Source organism: Anser anser (genome assembly GCF_964211835.1).
Source record: "Anser anser genome assembly, chromosome: 1".
NCBI classification, from domain to species: Eukaryota; Metazoa; Chordata; class Aves; order Anseriformes; family Anatidae; genus Anser; species Anser anser.
Genome location: NC_139720.1, coordinates 455,138 through 475,868, shown reverse-complemented (window position 1 = coordinate 475,868; position 20,731 = coordinate 455,138). Strand labels below are relative to the sequence as shown.

At 47.9% G+C, this 20,731-nt stretch overlaps 1 protein-coding gene across 11 annotated transcripts in view; it reads right to left on the bottom strand.

Annotated features, from left to right (window-relative positions):
• SHANK3 (SH3 and multiple ankyrin repeat domains 3) overlaps positions 1–20,731 on the bottom strand; it is a 389,687-nt gene that overhangs the window by 149,765 nt on the left and 219,191 nt on the right. For all 11 annotated transcript variants that reach the window (XM_083835493.1, XM_083835500.1, XM_083835499.1 and 8 more), the window contains one exon: positions 3,857–3,970. In XM_083835493.1, the coding sequence (XP_083691619.1) occupies positions 3,857–3,970 (114 nt within the window). The remainder of the gene's footprint in view (positions 1–3,856; positions 3,971–20,731) is intronic.

The following is a 20,731-nucleotide window of genomic DNA, read 5'->3' as shown; positions in this document are numbered from 1 at the left end:
CGTATGTATTCACACAGTGAAAGACTATCTTTCAACATCACATGGAGACAGATCTGCAGACTCTCAGGTACTGTGAAGGTGCTGCCCATCACATCCCCTGGTAATGCTCCACAGCACTTCTGCAAGTATGAATGAAGCTGCTTGACAAGCAGGAGTGGGAGCACATTCCCTCCAGTCCCAAGATCCACCAGTGCCTCTGCTCTGGGAGACAAAGATATTCCTCCACAGAATCACAGATGCAGCTTGAGATCCGGGGGATGCACTTCCACTGCCCAAAGGTAGGTCGATGTGATGGTCTCATAACGGACTCAGAGATGGGGAGACTTGACTGGGTGGTGTCTGCACGCATGTTCTTACATCTACAGAGCTCAGACTAACAAACAGCCATGAGGATCAGCTGATTATCTGGATGCTACATTGGCAGAAAGACAAGGCCTGTTTCAACCACATGGAAAACACAGATTAGTTCTCTGACTGATACAAATGTCACACCACTTAAAGTACAATATGGGCTATGGCATTAGAGGAGATGCCTTCGAAGAATTAAAGTGTATAATGACAGGACTGATGACTAGAACCTGCATCTCCTCTTGGGATATCATAATGCTATAAGAAAGATCACCTTTATGGAAAGATGACTGAAAGCAGATCTCTGACTCAGTAGGGCCGTAAGAAATGAATTTAGAACCTAAAGAGTGAGTTATTAAATTGTGTTTAAGCCCCAAAGGATTTTAGTTCCATAGGAAAAGGGAATATTTAAGGAAAACTTCACTGGGAACTGAGAAACTAAGTTTCTGCCTTGGGGCCGGAAACTGAGGTGGACGATGGGACATCCTCCTTTTAACTCCACAAGCACTGCAGTGTCTACAAACTGTGGTCTGAGAAGGAAGCTCTGACCTAGAGGTACCTCTACAGAAGAACATGGCTCATTAAGATAGATCAACATGCAGCTCATGGCCTTTTCCCTCCAAGCATGAAAATACATGCAGGTTAAGGGAACATCCTAATACCATCTCTAAAATGTCAACCCTGGAACTTGATCTCTCTGAATTTCAATGAGGATCACAATGAATTTCCTTAGCTACTCTTAACCTTGTAAAAGTCATCTCCAATCTGTCCCAACAAGAGTCTAGTCAGATATCTGCCATGTAACCCTCCTACTTTCCTCAGTCTGTAAACACAGCTGGAGACATCTGCAAGCTTGACACAGCTTTATTCCCCAGCAAATAATAGTCAGGTCAAAACCTTTTACAGAGTCATAGAATCATCTACGTTGGAAAAGACATTCAAGACCATAAGAAGTCCAACCATCAACCTGACCTACCAAGCCCCATCATTAAACCATGTCCCTTAGTACCATGTCCACACATCTCTTAAATACCTCCAGGGATGATGACTCTACCACTTCCCTGGGCAGGCTGTTCCAACACCCAGCCTCCCTCTCTCTCTGAGGAAATTCTTCCTGACATCCAACCTAAATCTCCCTGGCACAACTTGAGGCCGTTTCCTAACGTCCTATCACTTGTCACCTAAGAAAAGAGACTGACACTCCTCGCTGCAGCCTCCTTGCAGGTAGTTGTAGAGAGTGATGAGGTCTCCCCTCAGCGTCCCTTTCTCCAGGCTAAACAGTCTTTCTTGTACCAAGGAGCTCAAAACTGAACACAATATTCAAGATGTCATCTAACCAGTGCCATGTACAAGTGGGCAGTGCATAGCCCAATCAGCTATTAGGCTATACTGAAACTCATAAAATAGACCCTTTTTCTTTGGTCTTGAGGGCAAGTGGCAGAAAAGCACCACGTCCATATAGCTAAACTATCTGTGCACAATCGTGATGGTGTTATCCAAGCTACCTACTGCAAACAAACTGTGTCTGAAAAACTGCACCCAAGCTTTGTCAGGAAAAACAAACGCTGGCAGAAGCCAAAACCATGCCAGGGGACACACTAACCAAACGGTACGGACAACTGGAGGAAAATGCTCACACTTCTGCTCTAGTGCCTAGGGACCTGTACTATGGACCTGTGCTATGGACCTGCACATTTCACTACACAAGTTCAATTTGACACAGACATGAAGCATCCTTTAAGAAAACACACAGCAAACATTAACTCCTAGACGGAGGAAGGAGTTACCACATTAACTACTTAAACCACATTGATAAGGGTACTCTCTCAATTTAGCATCGCAAAGGGATAGGGCAAGTGGCCCTGCAGAGTACAGCTGCGAAGCAAGTATGAGAGGGAGGAAGGTGGAATCCCCTCAGTATAGTCCCAACTCATCTGCTTTAACCACCTCTGGAAAAGGAGGAGTATCCCATTCAAGTCTTTATCGTCATCAAGTGTTTCCCACCAGCACAACAGAAATATTTGCTTCACTTCTAAGGGATGCAGAGTACAGCTGAGTTCATAACACTGTGATCAGTCAGGAGCCCTCGCTGCACAGGACTGGGAAGAGCCAAAGGTGATCAATGACATACACTGAAGCACATACAAAGATAAGTCAAAGAAAGAAAACAAATGAGCATTGGGAACACAAGCTGGAACTTCAGGCAGGCGAGCTAACAGCTGAACTAATTGGGAGACTGAGTGAAAGAAAAGCTTTGCTGATTAGACCCTGCAGCATGCAGGCTTGTAGTGCCACCAGGGGGGCACCACTCCCACTTACACCTTCCACATCCACCAGGCCCAGGTCCCAAGGGCACCTAACACACTCTCCACAGTGACTGATGTGCTCTAGGATGCCTGCACACCACCTGCCACGTGGCTGTCACAGCACACACAGCCTTTGTGGCTCACTTATAGTATCCAAGCATCCTGGTACAGAGAGGCCTGATGGTGTGTACATATACATTTAAAACTCTCAGGAAGAACCAGGATTACAGTAAATAGATGACTTGAAATGGGAACAAGCTTCCAGAAACTAATTAACACTTCTTGTTTTGTAAAGTTAGAACAGAAAATTAATAAAATAAGTTTCCATAACTTTGTTTCCAACTCCACAATCAAAGTTAACTCTTGCTTATCAGAATCCAGCTGTATGAATATTAAAACTCATTTAATGTGCAAAGTGAACTTTGCTGAACTTCTCAAGTCAGGGCCTCTTCTCCCCTCTTGTAAGTAATAAATCGAGAAACAAAATCTGGATGTTCTCCTCAGTTGCGCTAGACGTGGACAAGTTCAGGTCTGCCAGAAGCATCTTCCACCCAGCTCTCAGGCCAGGAGAGGAACACTGCCCAGGCAGCTGCCAGGAAGCTGTGGTGATACAGCCCACAACAGCAGGAAACCTAGTTAGGTACTGTGACCTCCAAGAGCACCATATGTTTGGCACATGCAATTCACAGCTGCTCCCAACACTGCTGTCCCAAGGGCTGCTGTCCTCCAGGAACAGCCAATACCTGTTAGGTCGTGACTGGCACTGAAGGTGGAGGGTCAGGAGCGCTATGGCTGAGTCACAGCCATTTTTAGTATTTTTGAACCAGAACAAACACATGTAAATTACTCAAGATCTATCTAGTGTCTTCCTTTGAAGGCTCCTACAATGCACTGCTGAGTTTGAGGTTCAGACCAACAGTCATTGCATCACCGCTAACACCTCTACAAAATGAGCTGATGATTCCTGTCCTCATGACGGTACCATACCACTTACGTGAATCAGTGTGTCTACTACTGGATGTTAATGCACGCAGTAACATAAGCTAACGCCCCAAGCAGTACAGTTCATAAGATGTATTCATCACTCACTGGAAAGAACGGGCAAACTCCAAGTGTGAAAGAAATTTAAAATTGAGACTTCTGAATTTCTGGGGCTGTTCAGTGCATCTGCTGAGAGACATACTGATCTAAGAACAGCTTACCTTGTCGTGGATCATACTGTCGCATCTGCACCTCCTCAACACATTCTGCTGGGAACCAGCCAGTCCTTCCTTTCACGGTTCCTTCCCAAAAGCCACCTTCGCCAATACTCAGCACTGTGGAAAGAAACAAACAGGTGAGTGAGAACGAGCAGCACTCAGAAAAAGGGAAGGCCAGAACCACCATCCTATAGTGTTAAGTCAGCAGAAACATGACAGAGCAGAGCACAGAAAAAAATTCTGGGGACATGCATGGTCTGGAGGAACAAAGCACCTCAAGGAACTTTCAGAAGGTTTTCTCGCACACATCAAGTAGAAAGGAAGTGTAGAGAATGGCCTCTGTGCGGCCATGTGATGGGAATATGAACGAGTAGACTCGCACCATCCATCGTTTTATCAAGGATCGTTGACAGAAGGAGCAGACCTAACATGGACTCTGGTGAGACAACTCCCAGGAACACGCTACGTACTGTTAACTTCTTACATCCGCAGAGCAACAGAGAAATCACAGCTACATAAGGAAAATGAGGTGCAGAGAGGGAAAGAAACTGGGTGATGACAGGAGTCACCGTGAGAACTGGGGTGTCCTGACAGGCCCCTATTCAAAAAAAATAAAAATAAAAGAGCTATTTCACTCTAAATGAGACACCAAGCACCAAGGTACTTCATTGTCACAGAAAAATTCTCCCAACCCATTAAGACTTGTTTTTACTTGCTCAAAGCTTAGAGAAACAGAAAGGAAGTCTTGAAACGTGCTCTGAAGATTAAATGAACTCAGAGTCAGGGCAATTTTAATCGAGAATTACATCACGAGTGTCCTCATTAAACCAGGCAACTATCAGCTTGAGCTCCTCACCCACTGCCGACTGAAAAAGGACATCTTCCAGGTAGCCAGGATCCAAACTACTGAAGAGCTATGAACAAAACCAGCACTTCTTGTTACACCTGAAAAATGAACTTGGGTCCAATGCAGACTAGCCAGCACAGGGTCTGCTATGAAAATCATTACCAGCAAATGTGTGCTGGCATCTCTAAATGTCAGCTGTCATCTCTAAATTCCTTGCAACTGGATCCCCCACACCTTATGCTACCAGGCTCTGCAAGAAAGGTTTGTATTGTTCTGGGACGTTTAAAAATGCATCAAACATGACCATTACATTGCTTACGGCCACAGAGAAAATGATTGTCTTTCCCTGAGCATCCAAGCAAACAAAAATATGTACAAGTGCAAGAGGAAAAAAAAAAGTGAGAATCGTTACTAATCTTTCTGGATGTTCCCACTTCTGTACTATATCCCAGAGTGCCCAGATATTATCCCCGTTTTATCCAGAAAATGGCCAATGAGCACCTCTCCCTTGAATTCAAGCACTTACAAGGCCAATTATTTGCACCGTCTTGATGCAAAAGAAGCGGAGGAGAACAGTTATATATGTTTTCAGGTCATTGTGGCTCACAATGTTTTCCTAACTCTTTGTAACACAGTAATTTCTGGAACAGATCATGAACTAATGTGTTATATGTAGCCTACAAAATGTTATTTAGATCAAGAGAAACTGCTGCACATCACCCAAAAGTAATAAGCTTTTGATGCATCATTTGGAAAACACTATGATGTAACGTTCATAATTGCAATTCATTTGATATTCAGACAAAAACAAAAAACAAAACAACAGAAGACTTGCAACATCCTAGGGTCCCTGCTGTCAGAGTGAAATCCCAAATGGTCTTCAAACTATTTCCTTAGCATTATCTGGATAGAAAAAGTACTTAAAACCCAGGCTATATCACATGAAGAGATGCCCCTGATTAGCACAGAGACATGGGGTTTCCTGGACTTGCTTTGAAACTTCAGGAGCAGCTATAAAATCCCCTACTACAAAGAAGGGACATAAACCCAAGGATAACCTCCCACTCAGTAGGATGTGTCTTATCAACAAGGATCCACTGAACTGAATTCTGAAGCTCCTTAATAAATCCCTGAGCAGCAGGTAAAGTAAGTCTGATGTTGAGCCTACATTAGATTTGTATTATCTTACACTTTTTCGTTATAGCTGTTTCTCCAACTTTGTAATCAAAACTTAACATTGTGGCTTTGGCAGCATGAAGCTCGACTTCCTTTGGAGCTTGCCTATGATCTAAAACATACTCAAGTGAATCTGACAGTTAAAGTGAGCTGTTTCTCCCAGAGGTAGGGACTAGAGGTCGCAGACAAGTCTTAGGACCTGTCCCAGCACAAACGCATTGATCTTGGAAGCAGCCGATTACCTCCTCCAACCACCAGGCAGGCCCCAGCAAAAGATGAAGAACCTCCTCTGGCAGGTTACCAAAAAGGTCTTTTGGCAAGGGGATGACAGCGATGAGGCAGCCAGCAATGGCAGGGAAGCCTTACTGTCTCATTTTTCTAAGTCTGCGCTGCAAATAGGCAGAGTAAGCAGTTATCAGCAGTTACTCAGGTCTTGTCACAAGAAACTAAGTAAATGAGACCACTGCTACAACACAACCCCAGGCAGCCAGATCTTTGATCCTCAGTGGGAATACCGACTGAGATAAGGATTTTGAAAACATTTGTACCACAAGGCTACGCAAGCGTCCTATGACTGTGAATGCTGACAGAGGTACACAGGTAGCAGTTATTGCCCCTCTTCTCCATACGATAACTCTGCACAGTTTCCAGTACCCTATTGCTCCCTCCTCCCGCCACTTTTAAAACAAAACCAAAAACTTAACACCTCAGAAGGGGCTGGGTGCTCTGCAGAACACACAGAGGTGCCCTGTTGGAAAGGGAAAGCCTCCACACTCAAAAGGAGGTCTTTTCAGCTCATATTTAGTGAACCAAGTGCCTTGAGGATCCTATTCAGCTGTAGGTGGAAGTGTGAGGCATTTTACCCCAAAGGCTATCGAGGCAAGGGGGGCTGGCACACTCGACTCACCTCTCCGGGGTGTCTGCACTTCGCTGCAGCACTGGGTAGCGGGGGGGAGGCAGGAGCATCGTGCTCAAGTGATCGCACTGCTGTCTGTCACCTGCGTCACCCCGCTGCCCACCACTCTCCCCAGGGTCCCTCACTGCACCTCTAGCTTCAGCATTCAGGCTTCAGATGCATTGGCTGTTTTCTGCTCCTGCTGTTAAATCTCTACACAAAGCACCGTGTAATTCACTACCGGTATATTGGTGCGTCCCTAGTCAAAGACCTCTGATAAGCAGCTTTTTTTTCCTTGATCCAAACTAGCAGTAGCCCCATCCACTCAGGTGTCACGGGAGTCACTGCTGCTACTCCTGGGTACCCATCCTCTCTGAGCAACATGCGAGAAAGGAAAGGAAAGCTATCCTAGGTAGGTAAGGAAAACAATATAAGGCTTAATTTCCAGGTGGCGGATTTATAGCACTTTCAGATCAGTAAAAAGAGTGCAGGGTTACGCACAAAGCATTGCACCTTACAAAGGGGAAGCTGATCCACTGGCACGGACCGTGGTTGTACTGCTAGCCTGGGATTTCTGTTGCTGGTAACAGAGGGGATAACTTTTTTTTTTTCTCCCCTTTTTAATTAGATTAGTTAACAAATACACCATTCTGAAAATATACTCCTGAACTACTATGGTATTTGATATCCCAACTGGCAGAAGGCACAGACATACCCACACTCTTCAGTGTGCTGCCACCTCTCTAATTCAGCTCTCTTCCAGAGCTGCACAGACAGCACTATTGGATTTGTCCCTGCACCCATCCACGTAGTGCCCATGTGTCATTCACAGCTAAATGCAGATACGAGAGTTACTCATAAATTACATACTCCTCCATGCCAGCCAAAGCAGATTCCCCACAGAAGAGGAGCTTCACGATTGCCTGTATCTAGGCACTAGTTCTATAGGAAGCAAGGGAAACACAGAAAGCTTGACGTACAAGCCAAGCTGTAGATTCGTTTAAGTCTCTTCTCTAGATCCTTTCTTGAGATGCTAATGCTCCTAATGCTCCTGCTCTCCAAAGGCTGTGATGTTGTCACAATTTCGAATAGATCCAAATCCCATATTATATTTCCCACTGCTCTTGTCCATGCATTAGAAGTTCTGCTAACACTTCCCAGTGGAAAATTCCCCATCTAGTACTTCGTATTTAAAACTTCTAAACCATCTTTTTAAGAAAGAGAGCTCATTCTGCTCTTCAGAGCCTCCTGTTCTTGCATTGTTATGCTTTGCTCTTCACTCACACTGCTTCTCTTTTAAGATTTGCTATTTCTTGAGGATTGCCAGCACCACGCTGAACACAGATTTTAGGGAAAACAGCAAGCCAAGTCTATTCTAATGGAAGGGAAACTTTAAAACTTGCTAACCGGCAAAATATGGACTACGAGGCCGTTACACAAGACAACGTCTTGCTCAAGTCAAGATAAACAACACCCACTGCTCTCCCCACACCCAACGAGATAGTCACCTCATTGCAGAAAGTTATCAGCTTGGTAAAGTAGCATTTCCCCTTCGCAATTCCAGGCTGGCTACTCTCACTCACCTCTGTTACCACGAGGATGATCAGAGGGCTGGAGCACCTCTGCTATGAGGACAGCACAGAGCTCCCCACGCCTTCCTCCTCACCCTTCCTGAAGACAGGGCTGACATTCGCTTTCTTCCAGTCGTCAGGAATCTCTCCCCACCAACACAGCCTTTCAAAGACAATCGAGAGCGGCCTCGCAATGCTATCAGCCAGATCCCTCAGCACTCCCGGGTGCATCTCGTCAGGCTCCCTGGGCTCATGGATGCCCAGTTTGTTTAAACATTCCCCAACCTCATCCTCCTCCACTGTGGGCAAGCCTATCTTGGCACGGACTCTCCTTCTGGTTTCAGGGGCCCCAGGCTCCTGAAGGACTTGCCAGTGAGGACTGAGGCAAAGAAGGAAGCTCCTCAGCTTCACTCAGCTCATTCAAACTCTTCTTGCTGCATAAACATTCACCTTCCTTGGGAAGCAGGGAGAGAAAGCGTGAGTTTGGGGGCAGGCAGGGAGAGGAGCAGATGGGTGCCAAGGAGCTCTGAAGCTACAGCAATTCGTGCCAGGCACACCAAAAGGACAGCACTCAAACCCAGCAGCGTGGATTCAGCTGGAATTCAGAAAGGCCTGGCTTGAAATCGGGGTGTCATCTCTCAGCACTCTATCTGGCCAAGGCACTCAAAAAGCCTGCCTCATTTTCTTGTTCAAAATCATGCCTTTCTCTTTTAGTGCCGTACTCAGAAGTCCTCGTGTGCCCAACTTGTCTGTGACAACCACCGGTCCCTGCAGGGGCCCCGGACTGAGTGGGCAATACCGCAGCATTCAAGAAAAAGCTGGCACTGATGGGAGAAGAGAAATAAATGGTCTACTGGGGGCTACAAATCATTGATGCAAGCTGGGCAACCATCAGCTCTGAAGGTCACCGGTAATTTGAATAGCTATAAACATGGTAATGAGGCATACACCAAGTCGTCTTGGAATGCACACATGAAATACTTAAATACACTTTGAAGAAATTAACAAACAGAAAACAGACTGGAAAAAAAATCTCAGACGGATTGTCATCTACCTGCCGTCTACCAGTGCTGTGCTGTACTGCTGCTTGCTCCGCCCAAGCGACTGATGCATTGAGTTGAGTTTGCCTGCCAGCTTCTTTAGCTTGCTGCTGCAGGACCCTGGAGGAAAAGCCAGCTGCTGAAATCACTCTGGCTTTCTTTCAGCCACTCGAGGGATCTCTTGCTGTTTCCCTCTCCACTTTAATATCAAATGCAGATATCCTTGCCTTACTCCTTAAAGGCAAAATTCTACCATCCACCACTGTTCTACCATGAACTTGACCCTACTTTCCTCCATCCTGCTATCAGGCCTTACTTGTTAACAAACCCGTCTTTCAGACCTTTACGTGCTGCCTCCTATGCACTCCACTGTATCTGCAAACATCTCCCTGGGACAATCCACTGCAGCATTCTTCAGATCTTCTGGAAAATGCCCTACTGAAATGATGCTTATGGATCTCAGACATCTTCAAATGACAAGGCAGATGTCCTGACGAAGGTCTACCTTTTTCCTTTGTTTTCAATTCCATTTTACCTTTAAGGGATAATATATAAAACAGCTCAGCAAGGTCAGCTCTTCAAAACTACCTCTTTGCACCCCATATTTGCATTGTCAGCTGTTCTACTGCTCGACTCTACAACCTGCAGACCTTCAGTTCCAGAATTTGGTTCTGTCTTCTCTCTGCTGCATACCACAAAGTGGGTTTCCAACCCGAAGGAGCCTAAATGCTACCAAGATATGCCTTTCACATGGGCTAGCAACATCACAGGTGGCCAGGAACGCAGAACTCTAGTTTGTTCCTATCACCTCTGTTCCTCTGTTTAAGGTTCTATTTCCCTTGGTTTCATAAGTTTCAAGACCAAAAAAATAAAACAAGAAAAACCCAACATAGTGGCCACGGGTTTTCCCTTTCTTGAGTCCCCTACACACTGATACGCATAGAGTAATCCCAGAAGTTGCTTCTTACACAATCTCTCAGATACGGATTTGACTTGCTTTGATTTGTTATTGTTTCCACCCTATTAGACAGGTCACTCCAAACATCCAAGCTGCTCATTTATTCACGAGGCTGGGCTCAGGCCAACTGCCGTCTCACTCACTGCTCAAGCAGAATCCTCCTCTTCTGTTCTGTCTCCCAGGACAATGCATTTCTGACATTTCCCTCTCCTGATGCATTAGAGCAGGGATCACTCCAGCATGTGCTGGCGACGCAGCAGACACTGGCCAATTTCCCCTAATGTTTGCTCATGAGCGATGTTGTCCATCCTGCTCAGAGGAACACGGGATCTCTCTTTAGCATCTGAGATTTTCCTATAAAGGGATGTGTTGCCATATTCCTCCTCCTAGCTTCTCCTTGATGAGTCCTGAGGATGGCAGCATGCCTGGCAGCACAGTGCTCCAGTTCCAAGGCTTGCCTGGGGAGCCACACGACCCAGCCACGCTGCTTCTGCAGGGACTCCACTTGAACACAGAGTGCCCACAGACCCTTTGGCCTTTGCAGTTGGTGGTATCTTTTAAGAAATGTTTTGATCATCATTCCTGTCCAAAGCCATTGTTGCCAGGAAAGATGAGCTGGAAGAGCAGGATCCACCTCGTCACAGGGAACGTGCCTAGAGGGCTTTCCCCAGGGATGACCTACGGAGTCACCTCTCAGCCACACCTGAAAGTCTCCTCCTGGCAGGCAACTTAGGTGGCAGCTGTTTGAGACCCAAGCCCTCCCTGGGGACCTCGATGCACTCACAGCACTACTGCCGCTGTAGTTCTTCCAGCATGCCCATTAATTTATTACCCCTTTTCCTAGATGGAGACGCCAGACAGATGCGTAACAGAGTTGCTGACCAGTTCTACACGTACAGCCAGCCTCCGTGTCAGGAGGTCCCATCTACACTCTATTTGTCACCCCAGAGCTAATCACACAATCAGAAATTCATAATATACTGTGCCTGTCATCTATTCCAGCACATTAAAATCCATCAAGTGAGTGATTTCACAGCAAAGCCCAGGTGAACACTGCCCTCAGTCACAGATATGCAAAGTCCCTGTCGAGGGGAGAAGCTGAAAGGACCCCAGTTATACCACTGGGGCCAGTGCAGCCATTGAGGATGCAAACGTTACTTTCCACTTGGATTCTGCTGTGCTGAGGACAAATTATGGCACAAACATAAACAGCAACTCAGAAGGCAACAAGGAAGACTCTGCAGGCCCTGCCTCCTAATCTGTAGCAGCCTTGATTTCATTTCTAACAGCCTCCCTCATTCCAACTCTCACCCATAGGTCTGACAATCTACCCTTGGGACTTCCATGCTAACCTTTGCAGGGGTCTCTCACGCTTGCCTCACAGCCCAGGTTCCCCACACTTTGCTCTCAGGATGCCTTCAACCCCAACTCCCCACCAGTTCTGAGAGGGGCCTCCTTTGTCCTCCTCTGCAAAGTGACCCAGGCAGCACTCGGGGACAGTCCTGCTGCTGCCTGTGGTCTCCCTAGGGCTCCAGCACAAGCCTGCTTGCCACAGCTTTCTCGAGGCTGCTCCAGCCCAGGTAGCCTTGCCATTTCCTTCTGCTGGTCCCAGGACTGCGAGATGCAGGACCCCGGCGTGTTCCCATTGACCCAACCAGCCTCACACTCCTGGTGAGCCTCGCTCAGACGTTACAGCTGGCATCTCACCTGCTGTGGTGGTTCTGTGGGGCTCCGTGTCCTTCACAGCTGTCATGGCCAAATTCTTCGATAACTGCTTAATTTAGTTTCAGCCTCCTGAGGGGCAGGAAAACATCAGACTTCCCATCTCATGCACTGAGCTACAAACAAGGGACAAATCAATTCTGCCTGTTTTATCTATTAATAACTATCCGGAAGCCATTTGAGGGGGACAGATAGATAATCTGTTCAAGAGTTTCAAACCTAGCGATAAGGCACGTCTCAAACCCAGAGGCATCATACTAGGCCTCCGCAAAAGGCAGCACGCGCTGATGCCCTGAGAGGGGTCCTGGCCTTGGGTTTCAGAGACTTTCCAGGACTGCTGTGATGCAAAGGCCATGCAGAAGTAACGGCTGGTTCCTGAAGCCACCCTGACCATATAAGATGCCCTCAGTGGTGAGGTAGGAAGACTGATGCAGCACTCACGTTTCTCTCAAACCCAATACGTGACTCCTTGAGGCGTACCTGCAGTGGTAGGTAACCCACAAAGATGACCATCAGGGTCTCTTGTTCTCAGCACTACGGCTCTCTGCGTGCCACAGGGCACCAATCCCCCAGCATGCAGGCTTACTTATAGCTCCAGGTTAGTTACAACATGCAGCTTCCCAGTGTGGGTGAAGCCATAAACTTGATTGCAGCTAAGATCTTGTTCCAGTCTATATCCAACTCTACCCCATAACAGCTGGTCCCTGGAAGACAAATTACAAGCAAAGAAACTCCAAAAGGCTACAAAATGAGGAAAAAAAATGGAACAGGTAGCCTGATGTCACTCCAAGCCTAGATGCACAGCACACCATGGAAATAAAACCATTACATTACACTCTTGTAATCCAAGATTAAGTCGAGAGGAAATTGGTGCCTCTGTTGTACACAGGTCTCTAGGCAGTTTTATTCTAAAACAATTTCCCAGCAAACAAGAAAATATTGCCTCGACTTACACAAGAACTCCATGTCCTCAACAATCTCTCACGTTGCCTGGGTATTAAACAAAGCGCCCCGTGCTGCTTGAGAGGCTGACTGGGAGATGACACAGTCTCTCAACCACACTTCTTCACCTTTGTGTTTTTTACTTCTGAGCCACTGCTGTACTAGGGACCCAGAAAAAAGGAAGCTGCCAGAACCATGCCAACAGCACAGTTTTGCTCAATGTCAGCTGTAAATTACTGATGCTGAGCTCTCAAAAATCACCAGCGACTGACCCATTTTTTGGTCAAGTCCCTCATCAGAACAGCAGTGTTATGCTACGACCTTCAGTTGGTTTCAGAGCTCATCAGATTCTGCATTTCTTGCTATTGTTTTCCCACACTAGGAAAGGTTTCTCCTTTCCTTTTAATTTGCCTGTGGCTGTACTGAGCCACAGTCAAAACTGGAAGCAAGCCAACCACAAAGTCTTGCATAGCTTTAAATCCCTTGCCCTGAGCCCTGTTAACCCCCAGCTCATTGAACACCCGAGCATACTGCTCAAGTGTATGCACACAGTCCAGCAAGCCTGAATACATCTCACACGCACAGGCTACATATTCTCCAGTGCGCAATTACTTGCACGCTTGATACCCAAATCCCAGGAGCTGCGTTTGTGAACCAATGTTAGCAATGTCCTCTTTCAGAAGAAACACAGCAATTGTGCCATGGATGCATCTTGGGAACATCAGGCCTAGGAAGGTGTAGTCCCTACTACCAGCACAACGAGGTTATCATCTTCCTAAATCACAGAGCCCAGGGACTCTCAAACCCCATTATCTGACAAAGTTCACAGATCCCTGATGGATCAGGCTGCAAAACGTGAGGCATTTTTAGAGTCAGTGATCCCCCAGCATATGTCACAAAAGCCCATCTTTTCACCCTGCACAGCTGCTTTGTTATGAAATTAAAACAGTTATAAAAGCTGATTTTAAATGCCCCATCAAATTAATACACTGACTGCACACAGTCCATATGAAGTTGTTGCACGTTTTTTTCATCACAAACTTCACTTGGGTTTATTAATAAACAAAACAAGGGAGATATACAAGTTGGCAGTTAGAGAGATCAGGGAAAGTAGCAACGATTGACCCGGGGTCCCCGGCACAACAGGAAAAGTGGTGTGTCCACCAGCCTAATAACCTTCCAGAAATGCCCTCGGAGGCTTTTGATCCTGGGTACAGAGAACAAACTTTCATTAGATGTCACTTGCTCCTTTATTGCCAAGGGATGAGAAGTCAGAGCCCACACGCAACGTGCAAATGAAGTCCTAGAATCATTTAGGTTGGAAAAGGCCTCCAAGATCATAAAGTCCAACCATTAACCTAGCACTGCCAAGTCTACCACACAACCACATCCCTAAGCACCATATTTACACATCTTTCGAATGCCTCCAGGACAGTCCTCCCGACAGGAACGGTCACAGATGCCTTCTGCTCTTAGGACACATCCACCATCTCACTGAGCACACCAGTGTTCACACAGACCTCAAAACACTACACAGCTACACACTGACAAGCCATTCCCACGTTGCCCGTGAAAAAGCATCCTCAAGTGTGTTTCTGGTTCATCAGGGAAAGCACACTGCTCTCTTTGCTCTCCAGTGGGAAGTTCTACATGTATACTGTGGCCGGACCCTCTCCCAGCCCTCCGTATGTGCTTAATTCTCCCAAACAAAGGCACTCCACACTTATCTGCTATAGACCCTTGCAAGTCTGCTGCAGAAGAGCTATGTGCTTTAGAGGCGATGCTCCACCCAGGTCTTGCCTTAATGCAACACGCTTTTCACAGCCGAACTCCTAAGCAGCTCCCATCGGGATGATCCTGCCCTGCTGTTCAGAGCAGTTTGTCACACCTACCACTCAGCAGCTAAATGCAGGCACCGGTTAGCCATGCCACTGCTGGGTTAAACCATGACAAGTGGATACGAAGCTTCCTTCACAAGCCTCCAGTCACTCCTGCCCAAACAGGCTTTGCAGTTACTCCATGAAGGCCATTTGTCGTCTTTCAGCCACAGCTACCTCCTACCTACACTACTTCACGGTAATAAAAACAGTACCAGAGCAAAATAAGTGGATTTTTCTCGCTCAAAGGTTACATGCTTTATAATATTGAAACAAATTATTCTGGAAAGAAATCCAACACAAAGTGTTAGCTTAAGAATATGGGACAGTTTTGACACCCTGACACAAACATCAGCTTTCCATGCAGGTGGAAAGCAAGCTGGTGGATTCCCCAGTTACACGTTCATCTCTGAGTTGGCAGGTGCTCTCTGTGATCAGAGAGATTCATTGTGGTGACTGATGGAGATCTTAACCAAAAACTCAAAGAAAATCACAGAATCGTAGAATATCCCAAGTTGGAAGGGACCCATTAAGGATCATCAAATCCAACTCCTGGCACCGCACAGGTCTGCCCAAAAGTTTAGACCATGTGACTGAGTGCACAGTGCAATCGCTTCTTAAATTCAGACAGGGTTGGTGCAGTGCCTGCTTCCCTGGGGAGCCTGTTCCAGTGCTCGACCACCCTCTGGGTGCAGAACCTTTCCCTAACCCCCAGCCTGACCCTCCCCTGCCCCAGCTCCATGCCGTTCCCTCGGGTCCTGTCGCTGTCCCCAGAGAGCAGAGCTCAGCGCCTGCCCCTCCGCTCCCCTCGTGAGGGAGCTGCAGGCCGCCATCAGGCCTCCCCTTCTCCAGACGGAACAATCCAAGCGACTTCAGCCACTCCTCATTCGTCTTGCCCTCCAGAGCCTTCACAATCTTCATAGCCCTCCTTTGGAGGCTCTGTAACAGTTTTATGTCTTTATTGTACCGTGGTGCCCCAAAACTGCACGCAGCACTCCCTCAAGGTGAGGCCTCACCATGCGGAGCAGCGTGGGACGGTCCCTTCCCTCGACCAGCTAGCAGCGCCGTGCTTGATGCACCCCAGGATACCGTTGGCCCTCCTGGCTGCCAGGGCACGCAGGAAGCACAAATGATGGAGAGCTTCAAGAATAAACTTGGTTGGAGACTCTGAAGTAGAATAATGTTTCCTCTCCAATTAAGGAAGATAAATTAATAAAGAATTCTTCTCTCTTCAAACTTTTTCCTCCTGAATCACAGGAGGAGCTAAGATACTGAGTATAAATATTCAGACCATACAAAATAGACTTAAAATCACCTTTTGAATTTTCCCACTAAAAATTTTAAAAGTTGAGAACTGTCATAATACCAGAGAAGGTTTTAAGGGGCCTTTAGTCCAGGGCACAAGAGTCTCTGTGGCTGTAAAGTGGCCTCCAGTGATCCCATGAAATTGTTGGTATGATTTATAGTTATCAGCTGATGAAAAAGCAAATACTGCAGCTGCATGTGCTGGCACGAGTCCTGGCTGCAACCTGCCATGCTGAACCAAACAGGCAGCGAAGACTGCCTGCCTTCCTGACGCTTCAGTGCATGGCTCCCGAGGAAAGCAGGCTCACTCCCGAAGCATCTCCAGAAGGGCCAAGCCAGCAGAACTGGTGTTAAAACCAAGCAACTTTGGCAGTAATTCAGCACACCAGATTTCCAAGTTAGGCAGAAAATGCAAGTCATCCCAAGAGAATAAGGGATAAAAAGGACCCCCAGCTCAAGCTAACTCTGAAGAGAAGGCACTTTGACCTGCTTCTTATACAGCAAGAGGCCAAGATGATGGATGTGACTTTTAGTGTCCTGTTTTGCATCCACAATTCTTTACACCTAAATGATTTTTAAAACAGAGAAAGGTGAACAGGAAGAAAAATATTAATTGCTGTATCAGAAATGAAAAGGGGTAGGGCGTTTTTCTCACTGTTCCTGAAAAAAATCTGGGCAGAATTTGATTTTACAGCAGCCCAAAGAATCAAAGAGTCAGCAATGCTGAAGCAGCTGTGCTTGAGGCTGAGCACAGAAAAGTTGTGCTGAGTACTTGCTGCAAGCGTCTCTTCTGCAAGCTTGGACTGGCTGCGTCCCCAAAAAGAGCAGCCCTGCCTTTGCTGGAGACGATGCTGTGTGCCTGAGGAGCAGAGAGCAGCCACTCATCCTCCCTCAGAGCAGGCAAGGGACCCACATGCCCAGTGAAGCCCAGTTCTGAAGAATGTGAACCAAGCAAGTCTTGCTGGGTCTGCCAGAGGCTTACACATACCTGCTCACCACAACCTTTCACATCACAGTCGAGACACAGGTTTGCACAGTGGCTCTGCACCTCTCTCTGCTGAGGGAGCCATGAAAGGGACACTGGCTGCGCACTGCAGCTCTGCAGACCGTGTAGCGGAGCACAGCGGTGCTGACCCAAGTGGGGATGTCCATCCCTTCCTTGCAGCTCCTCCTGTGCTTGAACATTTCCAGCCCCACAGACCTGGTGCTTGCTGCCTAGGGACCACTACAACATCTTCTGCTACAAACACAACCTACATTTTGATGAAGGTAACCTATTTTAGGGGTTACAAACCTTTTAGACAAAAGCAAGCAAAAAAAAAGAAAAAAGGACTTCTCTCAGCATCTACTCCTATCATTCCTGCACCAGTGCACACTCAAGTAGCTTACAACTTTTTCAAAACTGACACTGAAAATCACATTAAGTGCTTATGATTTACTAAACTTAAACTTTCAGCTTTTCACACAGACTACCCTAACACAGGCACAGCACAAATAACAGCCTGGGGTGAGGGGCACTTTCCAAATTGCATCTTCTGCCTCTTGTTAAGTTTGGGGCTCCAGCAATCTCAGAGGAACAGAGGCACAGCTGGGTCCAAACGAGATCTGAGGTAGTGCAGAGCTCAAATATAGCAGCAGAGGAAATGAGATCATTATGGGATGAGTGGAGACATGACCTGAAGAATGGGCACAAAGAGAGAACTGGCACTGCAGAGAGAAAGCAGACCACCCTCACCCACACCATCTGTCACCAACTCTTGCACCTTTCCTGGCATCTTCAGATGCAGGCAGGTCAAAGCAATTAAGTTCAAAGTCTGGGGACCTGAAAAGTCTCCAGGAGCAGATGGGGTCCACCTGAGTGCCATTAGAAGGGAAGGGCAGAAGCCTGTACAGAAGCAGTAAGAACCAGGACACACCATCTCTGCCCTACACAGTCCTGCAGCACATCACACGGTCCAACAGAAGACAAGCCACAGGCTCTGCAGGAGGTTGTCACGCTCCCTCTCCTGAGCCTTTTCCATTCTATCCAAGTTTTGTGTCACGCTCGTCAGCATTTTAAGGACACACCACAAAGGCTTTTCCAACGCACCCAACAGACGTGCTCCAAGCCCACCAGCTCCTCAGGGGTGAGATCTGCATGAGCAGTGGAGGCGGTGACCGGGCAGAGGAGGACCTGGTTGTGCCACACGCCGACCAGGCAAGCACACTAGCAGAGGTGACCCAGTGAGGAGTGGCAGTCGGTGCTGGGTGCAGGAGGCAGCGAGGCTGGGAGGTGAGCCTGGTGAGCTCTCAGCAAGCTGTCTCTCAACTGACACGTCTCACCCTGGCTGGGGTCTGAGCACCGTGGTCAGCCACAGCCTCAGCTCCAAGTGCTGGTCCAGGCCACGGTGCTCCCTGCAGACAAGGACCTAGACCTTGAACTTGGCTCACCAGCCGGAGGGACTTCGGGACAGAGGCTGCAGCTGGCGCTGATGCAGAAACACATCACGTTTTGTAGCTTCTTTAATGTCACAGCTCTGCTCCTCATCTGCAGCAACACAGATGGTAGGCAGCAGTGGTAAATCTACCTTTTCCCCACCTATTGCTGGTTTAGGCTGAAATTCCTTAAGGCAGAAGGTATTTCTGCAGTGATATTCCACACAGCACTCAGAACAAGAGGGCCGTGGATGGGGGTCTGCAAGTGCAACAGCAGCAGAGACGCTGCATATAATCAGCTTGTGAGCAGACTCCACAGCACTGCCACGCAGATTTCTGCTCTGAGCTATTCCAGCCCTTCAGCCTCCAGCTGCTAAGCTGATTTTTATAATCATCTTGCTTTTAATACAATCATTATACAGTCATTATGCCTTTAATTAAGCATTTATTGTAAAAAATAGTGCCAATCAAAGTCAGCAGGTTGGAATAGGAAAGGAAGGGAATTAACATATTCCCAAAATGTTAATGAGGACTTTTCAGCCTGAACAGAGCTTCAGGATCTGGTATCCAATAAGCAGATTCAAAATGTGATATGCAAAGCTCGAGCAGGGCAGCCCTGACCCAGATGATCCAAGCTGAAAGGGGACTGTACAGTTCTCCTGATGCTCATGCTTCTCCTCCTCCTCCTCCTCTCCCACCACTGGAGAATCTTCCCACTTCTCCTTCCCCACCTCCCAGTGACACACATCCCACCCAGACCACTCACAGCAGCAATACTGCATGCCTGAGGGACCAAACTGACCTGTCACCCTTCCACGGCCTGTTACAGGCAAAACGGGGCACGTGTCGAGCCCTTTGGATTTCAGGACAGACCCACACTGAGAGTCCCAGTCCCAGAAGCGTGCCCCAGCAGTAAGAACCTGCCTGACAAGCAGTCCTTCAGGGGGACATTTGAAGACACTGGGGCTGTCAAACCTTTCCTAAAGCCAAGCCTGCCCTGAAGGAGTCGGATGAACCGCCACACTTACCGTTGCCCACAATACCCCAGCGTGAGCACCCACCCCCCCTTCCCTTACAACTGCTCCTCTGCCCCAGGGGCTGACGTCTGCCTGCCCGAGGCCCCCGGCTTCCCAGAGAGCCCGGGGCAGCCCCAGCAGGGCAGGGTGCTGCAGCCAGGCGGCTGTCCCAGAGGCCTGCTCCTGCTAACAGCACACGTGTGCTATCACAAGGGCTTCAGCTGCGTCAGACAAGCCGGCAGCGTGGCTCCCTGCCCAAGTCTTCTGTTCACACGCACCAGGAGCGGCAGGAGGCTCTCCCAGCTCCAGCTCCTTCTACAGTCCTGGTATAGGAAAACCTGAGCCAACGCACGCGACCACGCTGCTCCTTCTTGGGCCTTGCAAAAAGCACATATGGGAACAACAGAGCAGCACGAAGACAGTAAGCCTAGTCTTCAGCAGAGACGATGGGAGCGTTAGCAGGTGTTCTCCGAGACGTCCTTCCCACATACGCGTGCAGACAGCCTCCGGCTCTGCTACTAGCAGCACTGCAGGCCGACACTCAAAGGACACGCAGCAGAACACCCCGCACCCCCGGATCGCCCTCTCATGCTTGGGGGGCCTCCCTGCAGGAGCCCAGTACTTCATGCTGCCAGGAAAAAGCAATGACTTTCACAAAATCTTGTCAAAGACCTAGATGGATCCACGCCCCTCCCTGGTGCTAGCAGTCCCACCAGGGTGCAGAATGCCTGGGAAGGCAGGGAGGGTCCTGTCTGCTCGTGCTGCAGGGCTCGCAGCGGGCTCCAGCCTCTCAGAAAGGTCCCAGAGAGTCAATGCATCACCCGGCTGGGCTGGAAGGTGGGGAAGGTGCCCCTGGAAGCACTCCAGAGGAGAGCGAGACATGGACTCTGCTCCTAACATTTGCACTGGGCGACACCAAGCTAGCAGGCAAACTGCCAGCATCAAATTCAATACAGGCAAACATGCCGCAGCTGTGTATGAGAAAGCAATATTACATAAATGGAACTGGGCTCTGACCTGTTGCCACTCAGAAATCAGATTTTGATTTGGATCCTTCCCTGAGAACAGCTCAATGACTGACAGCAACAAAAAAGTAATCAAACTTTAGGAAAGG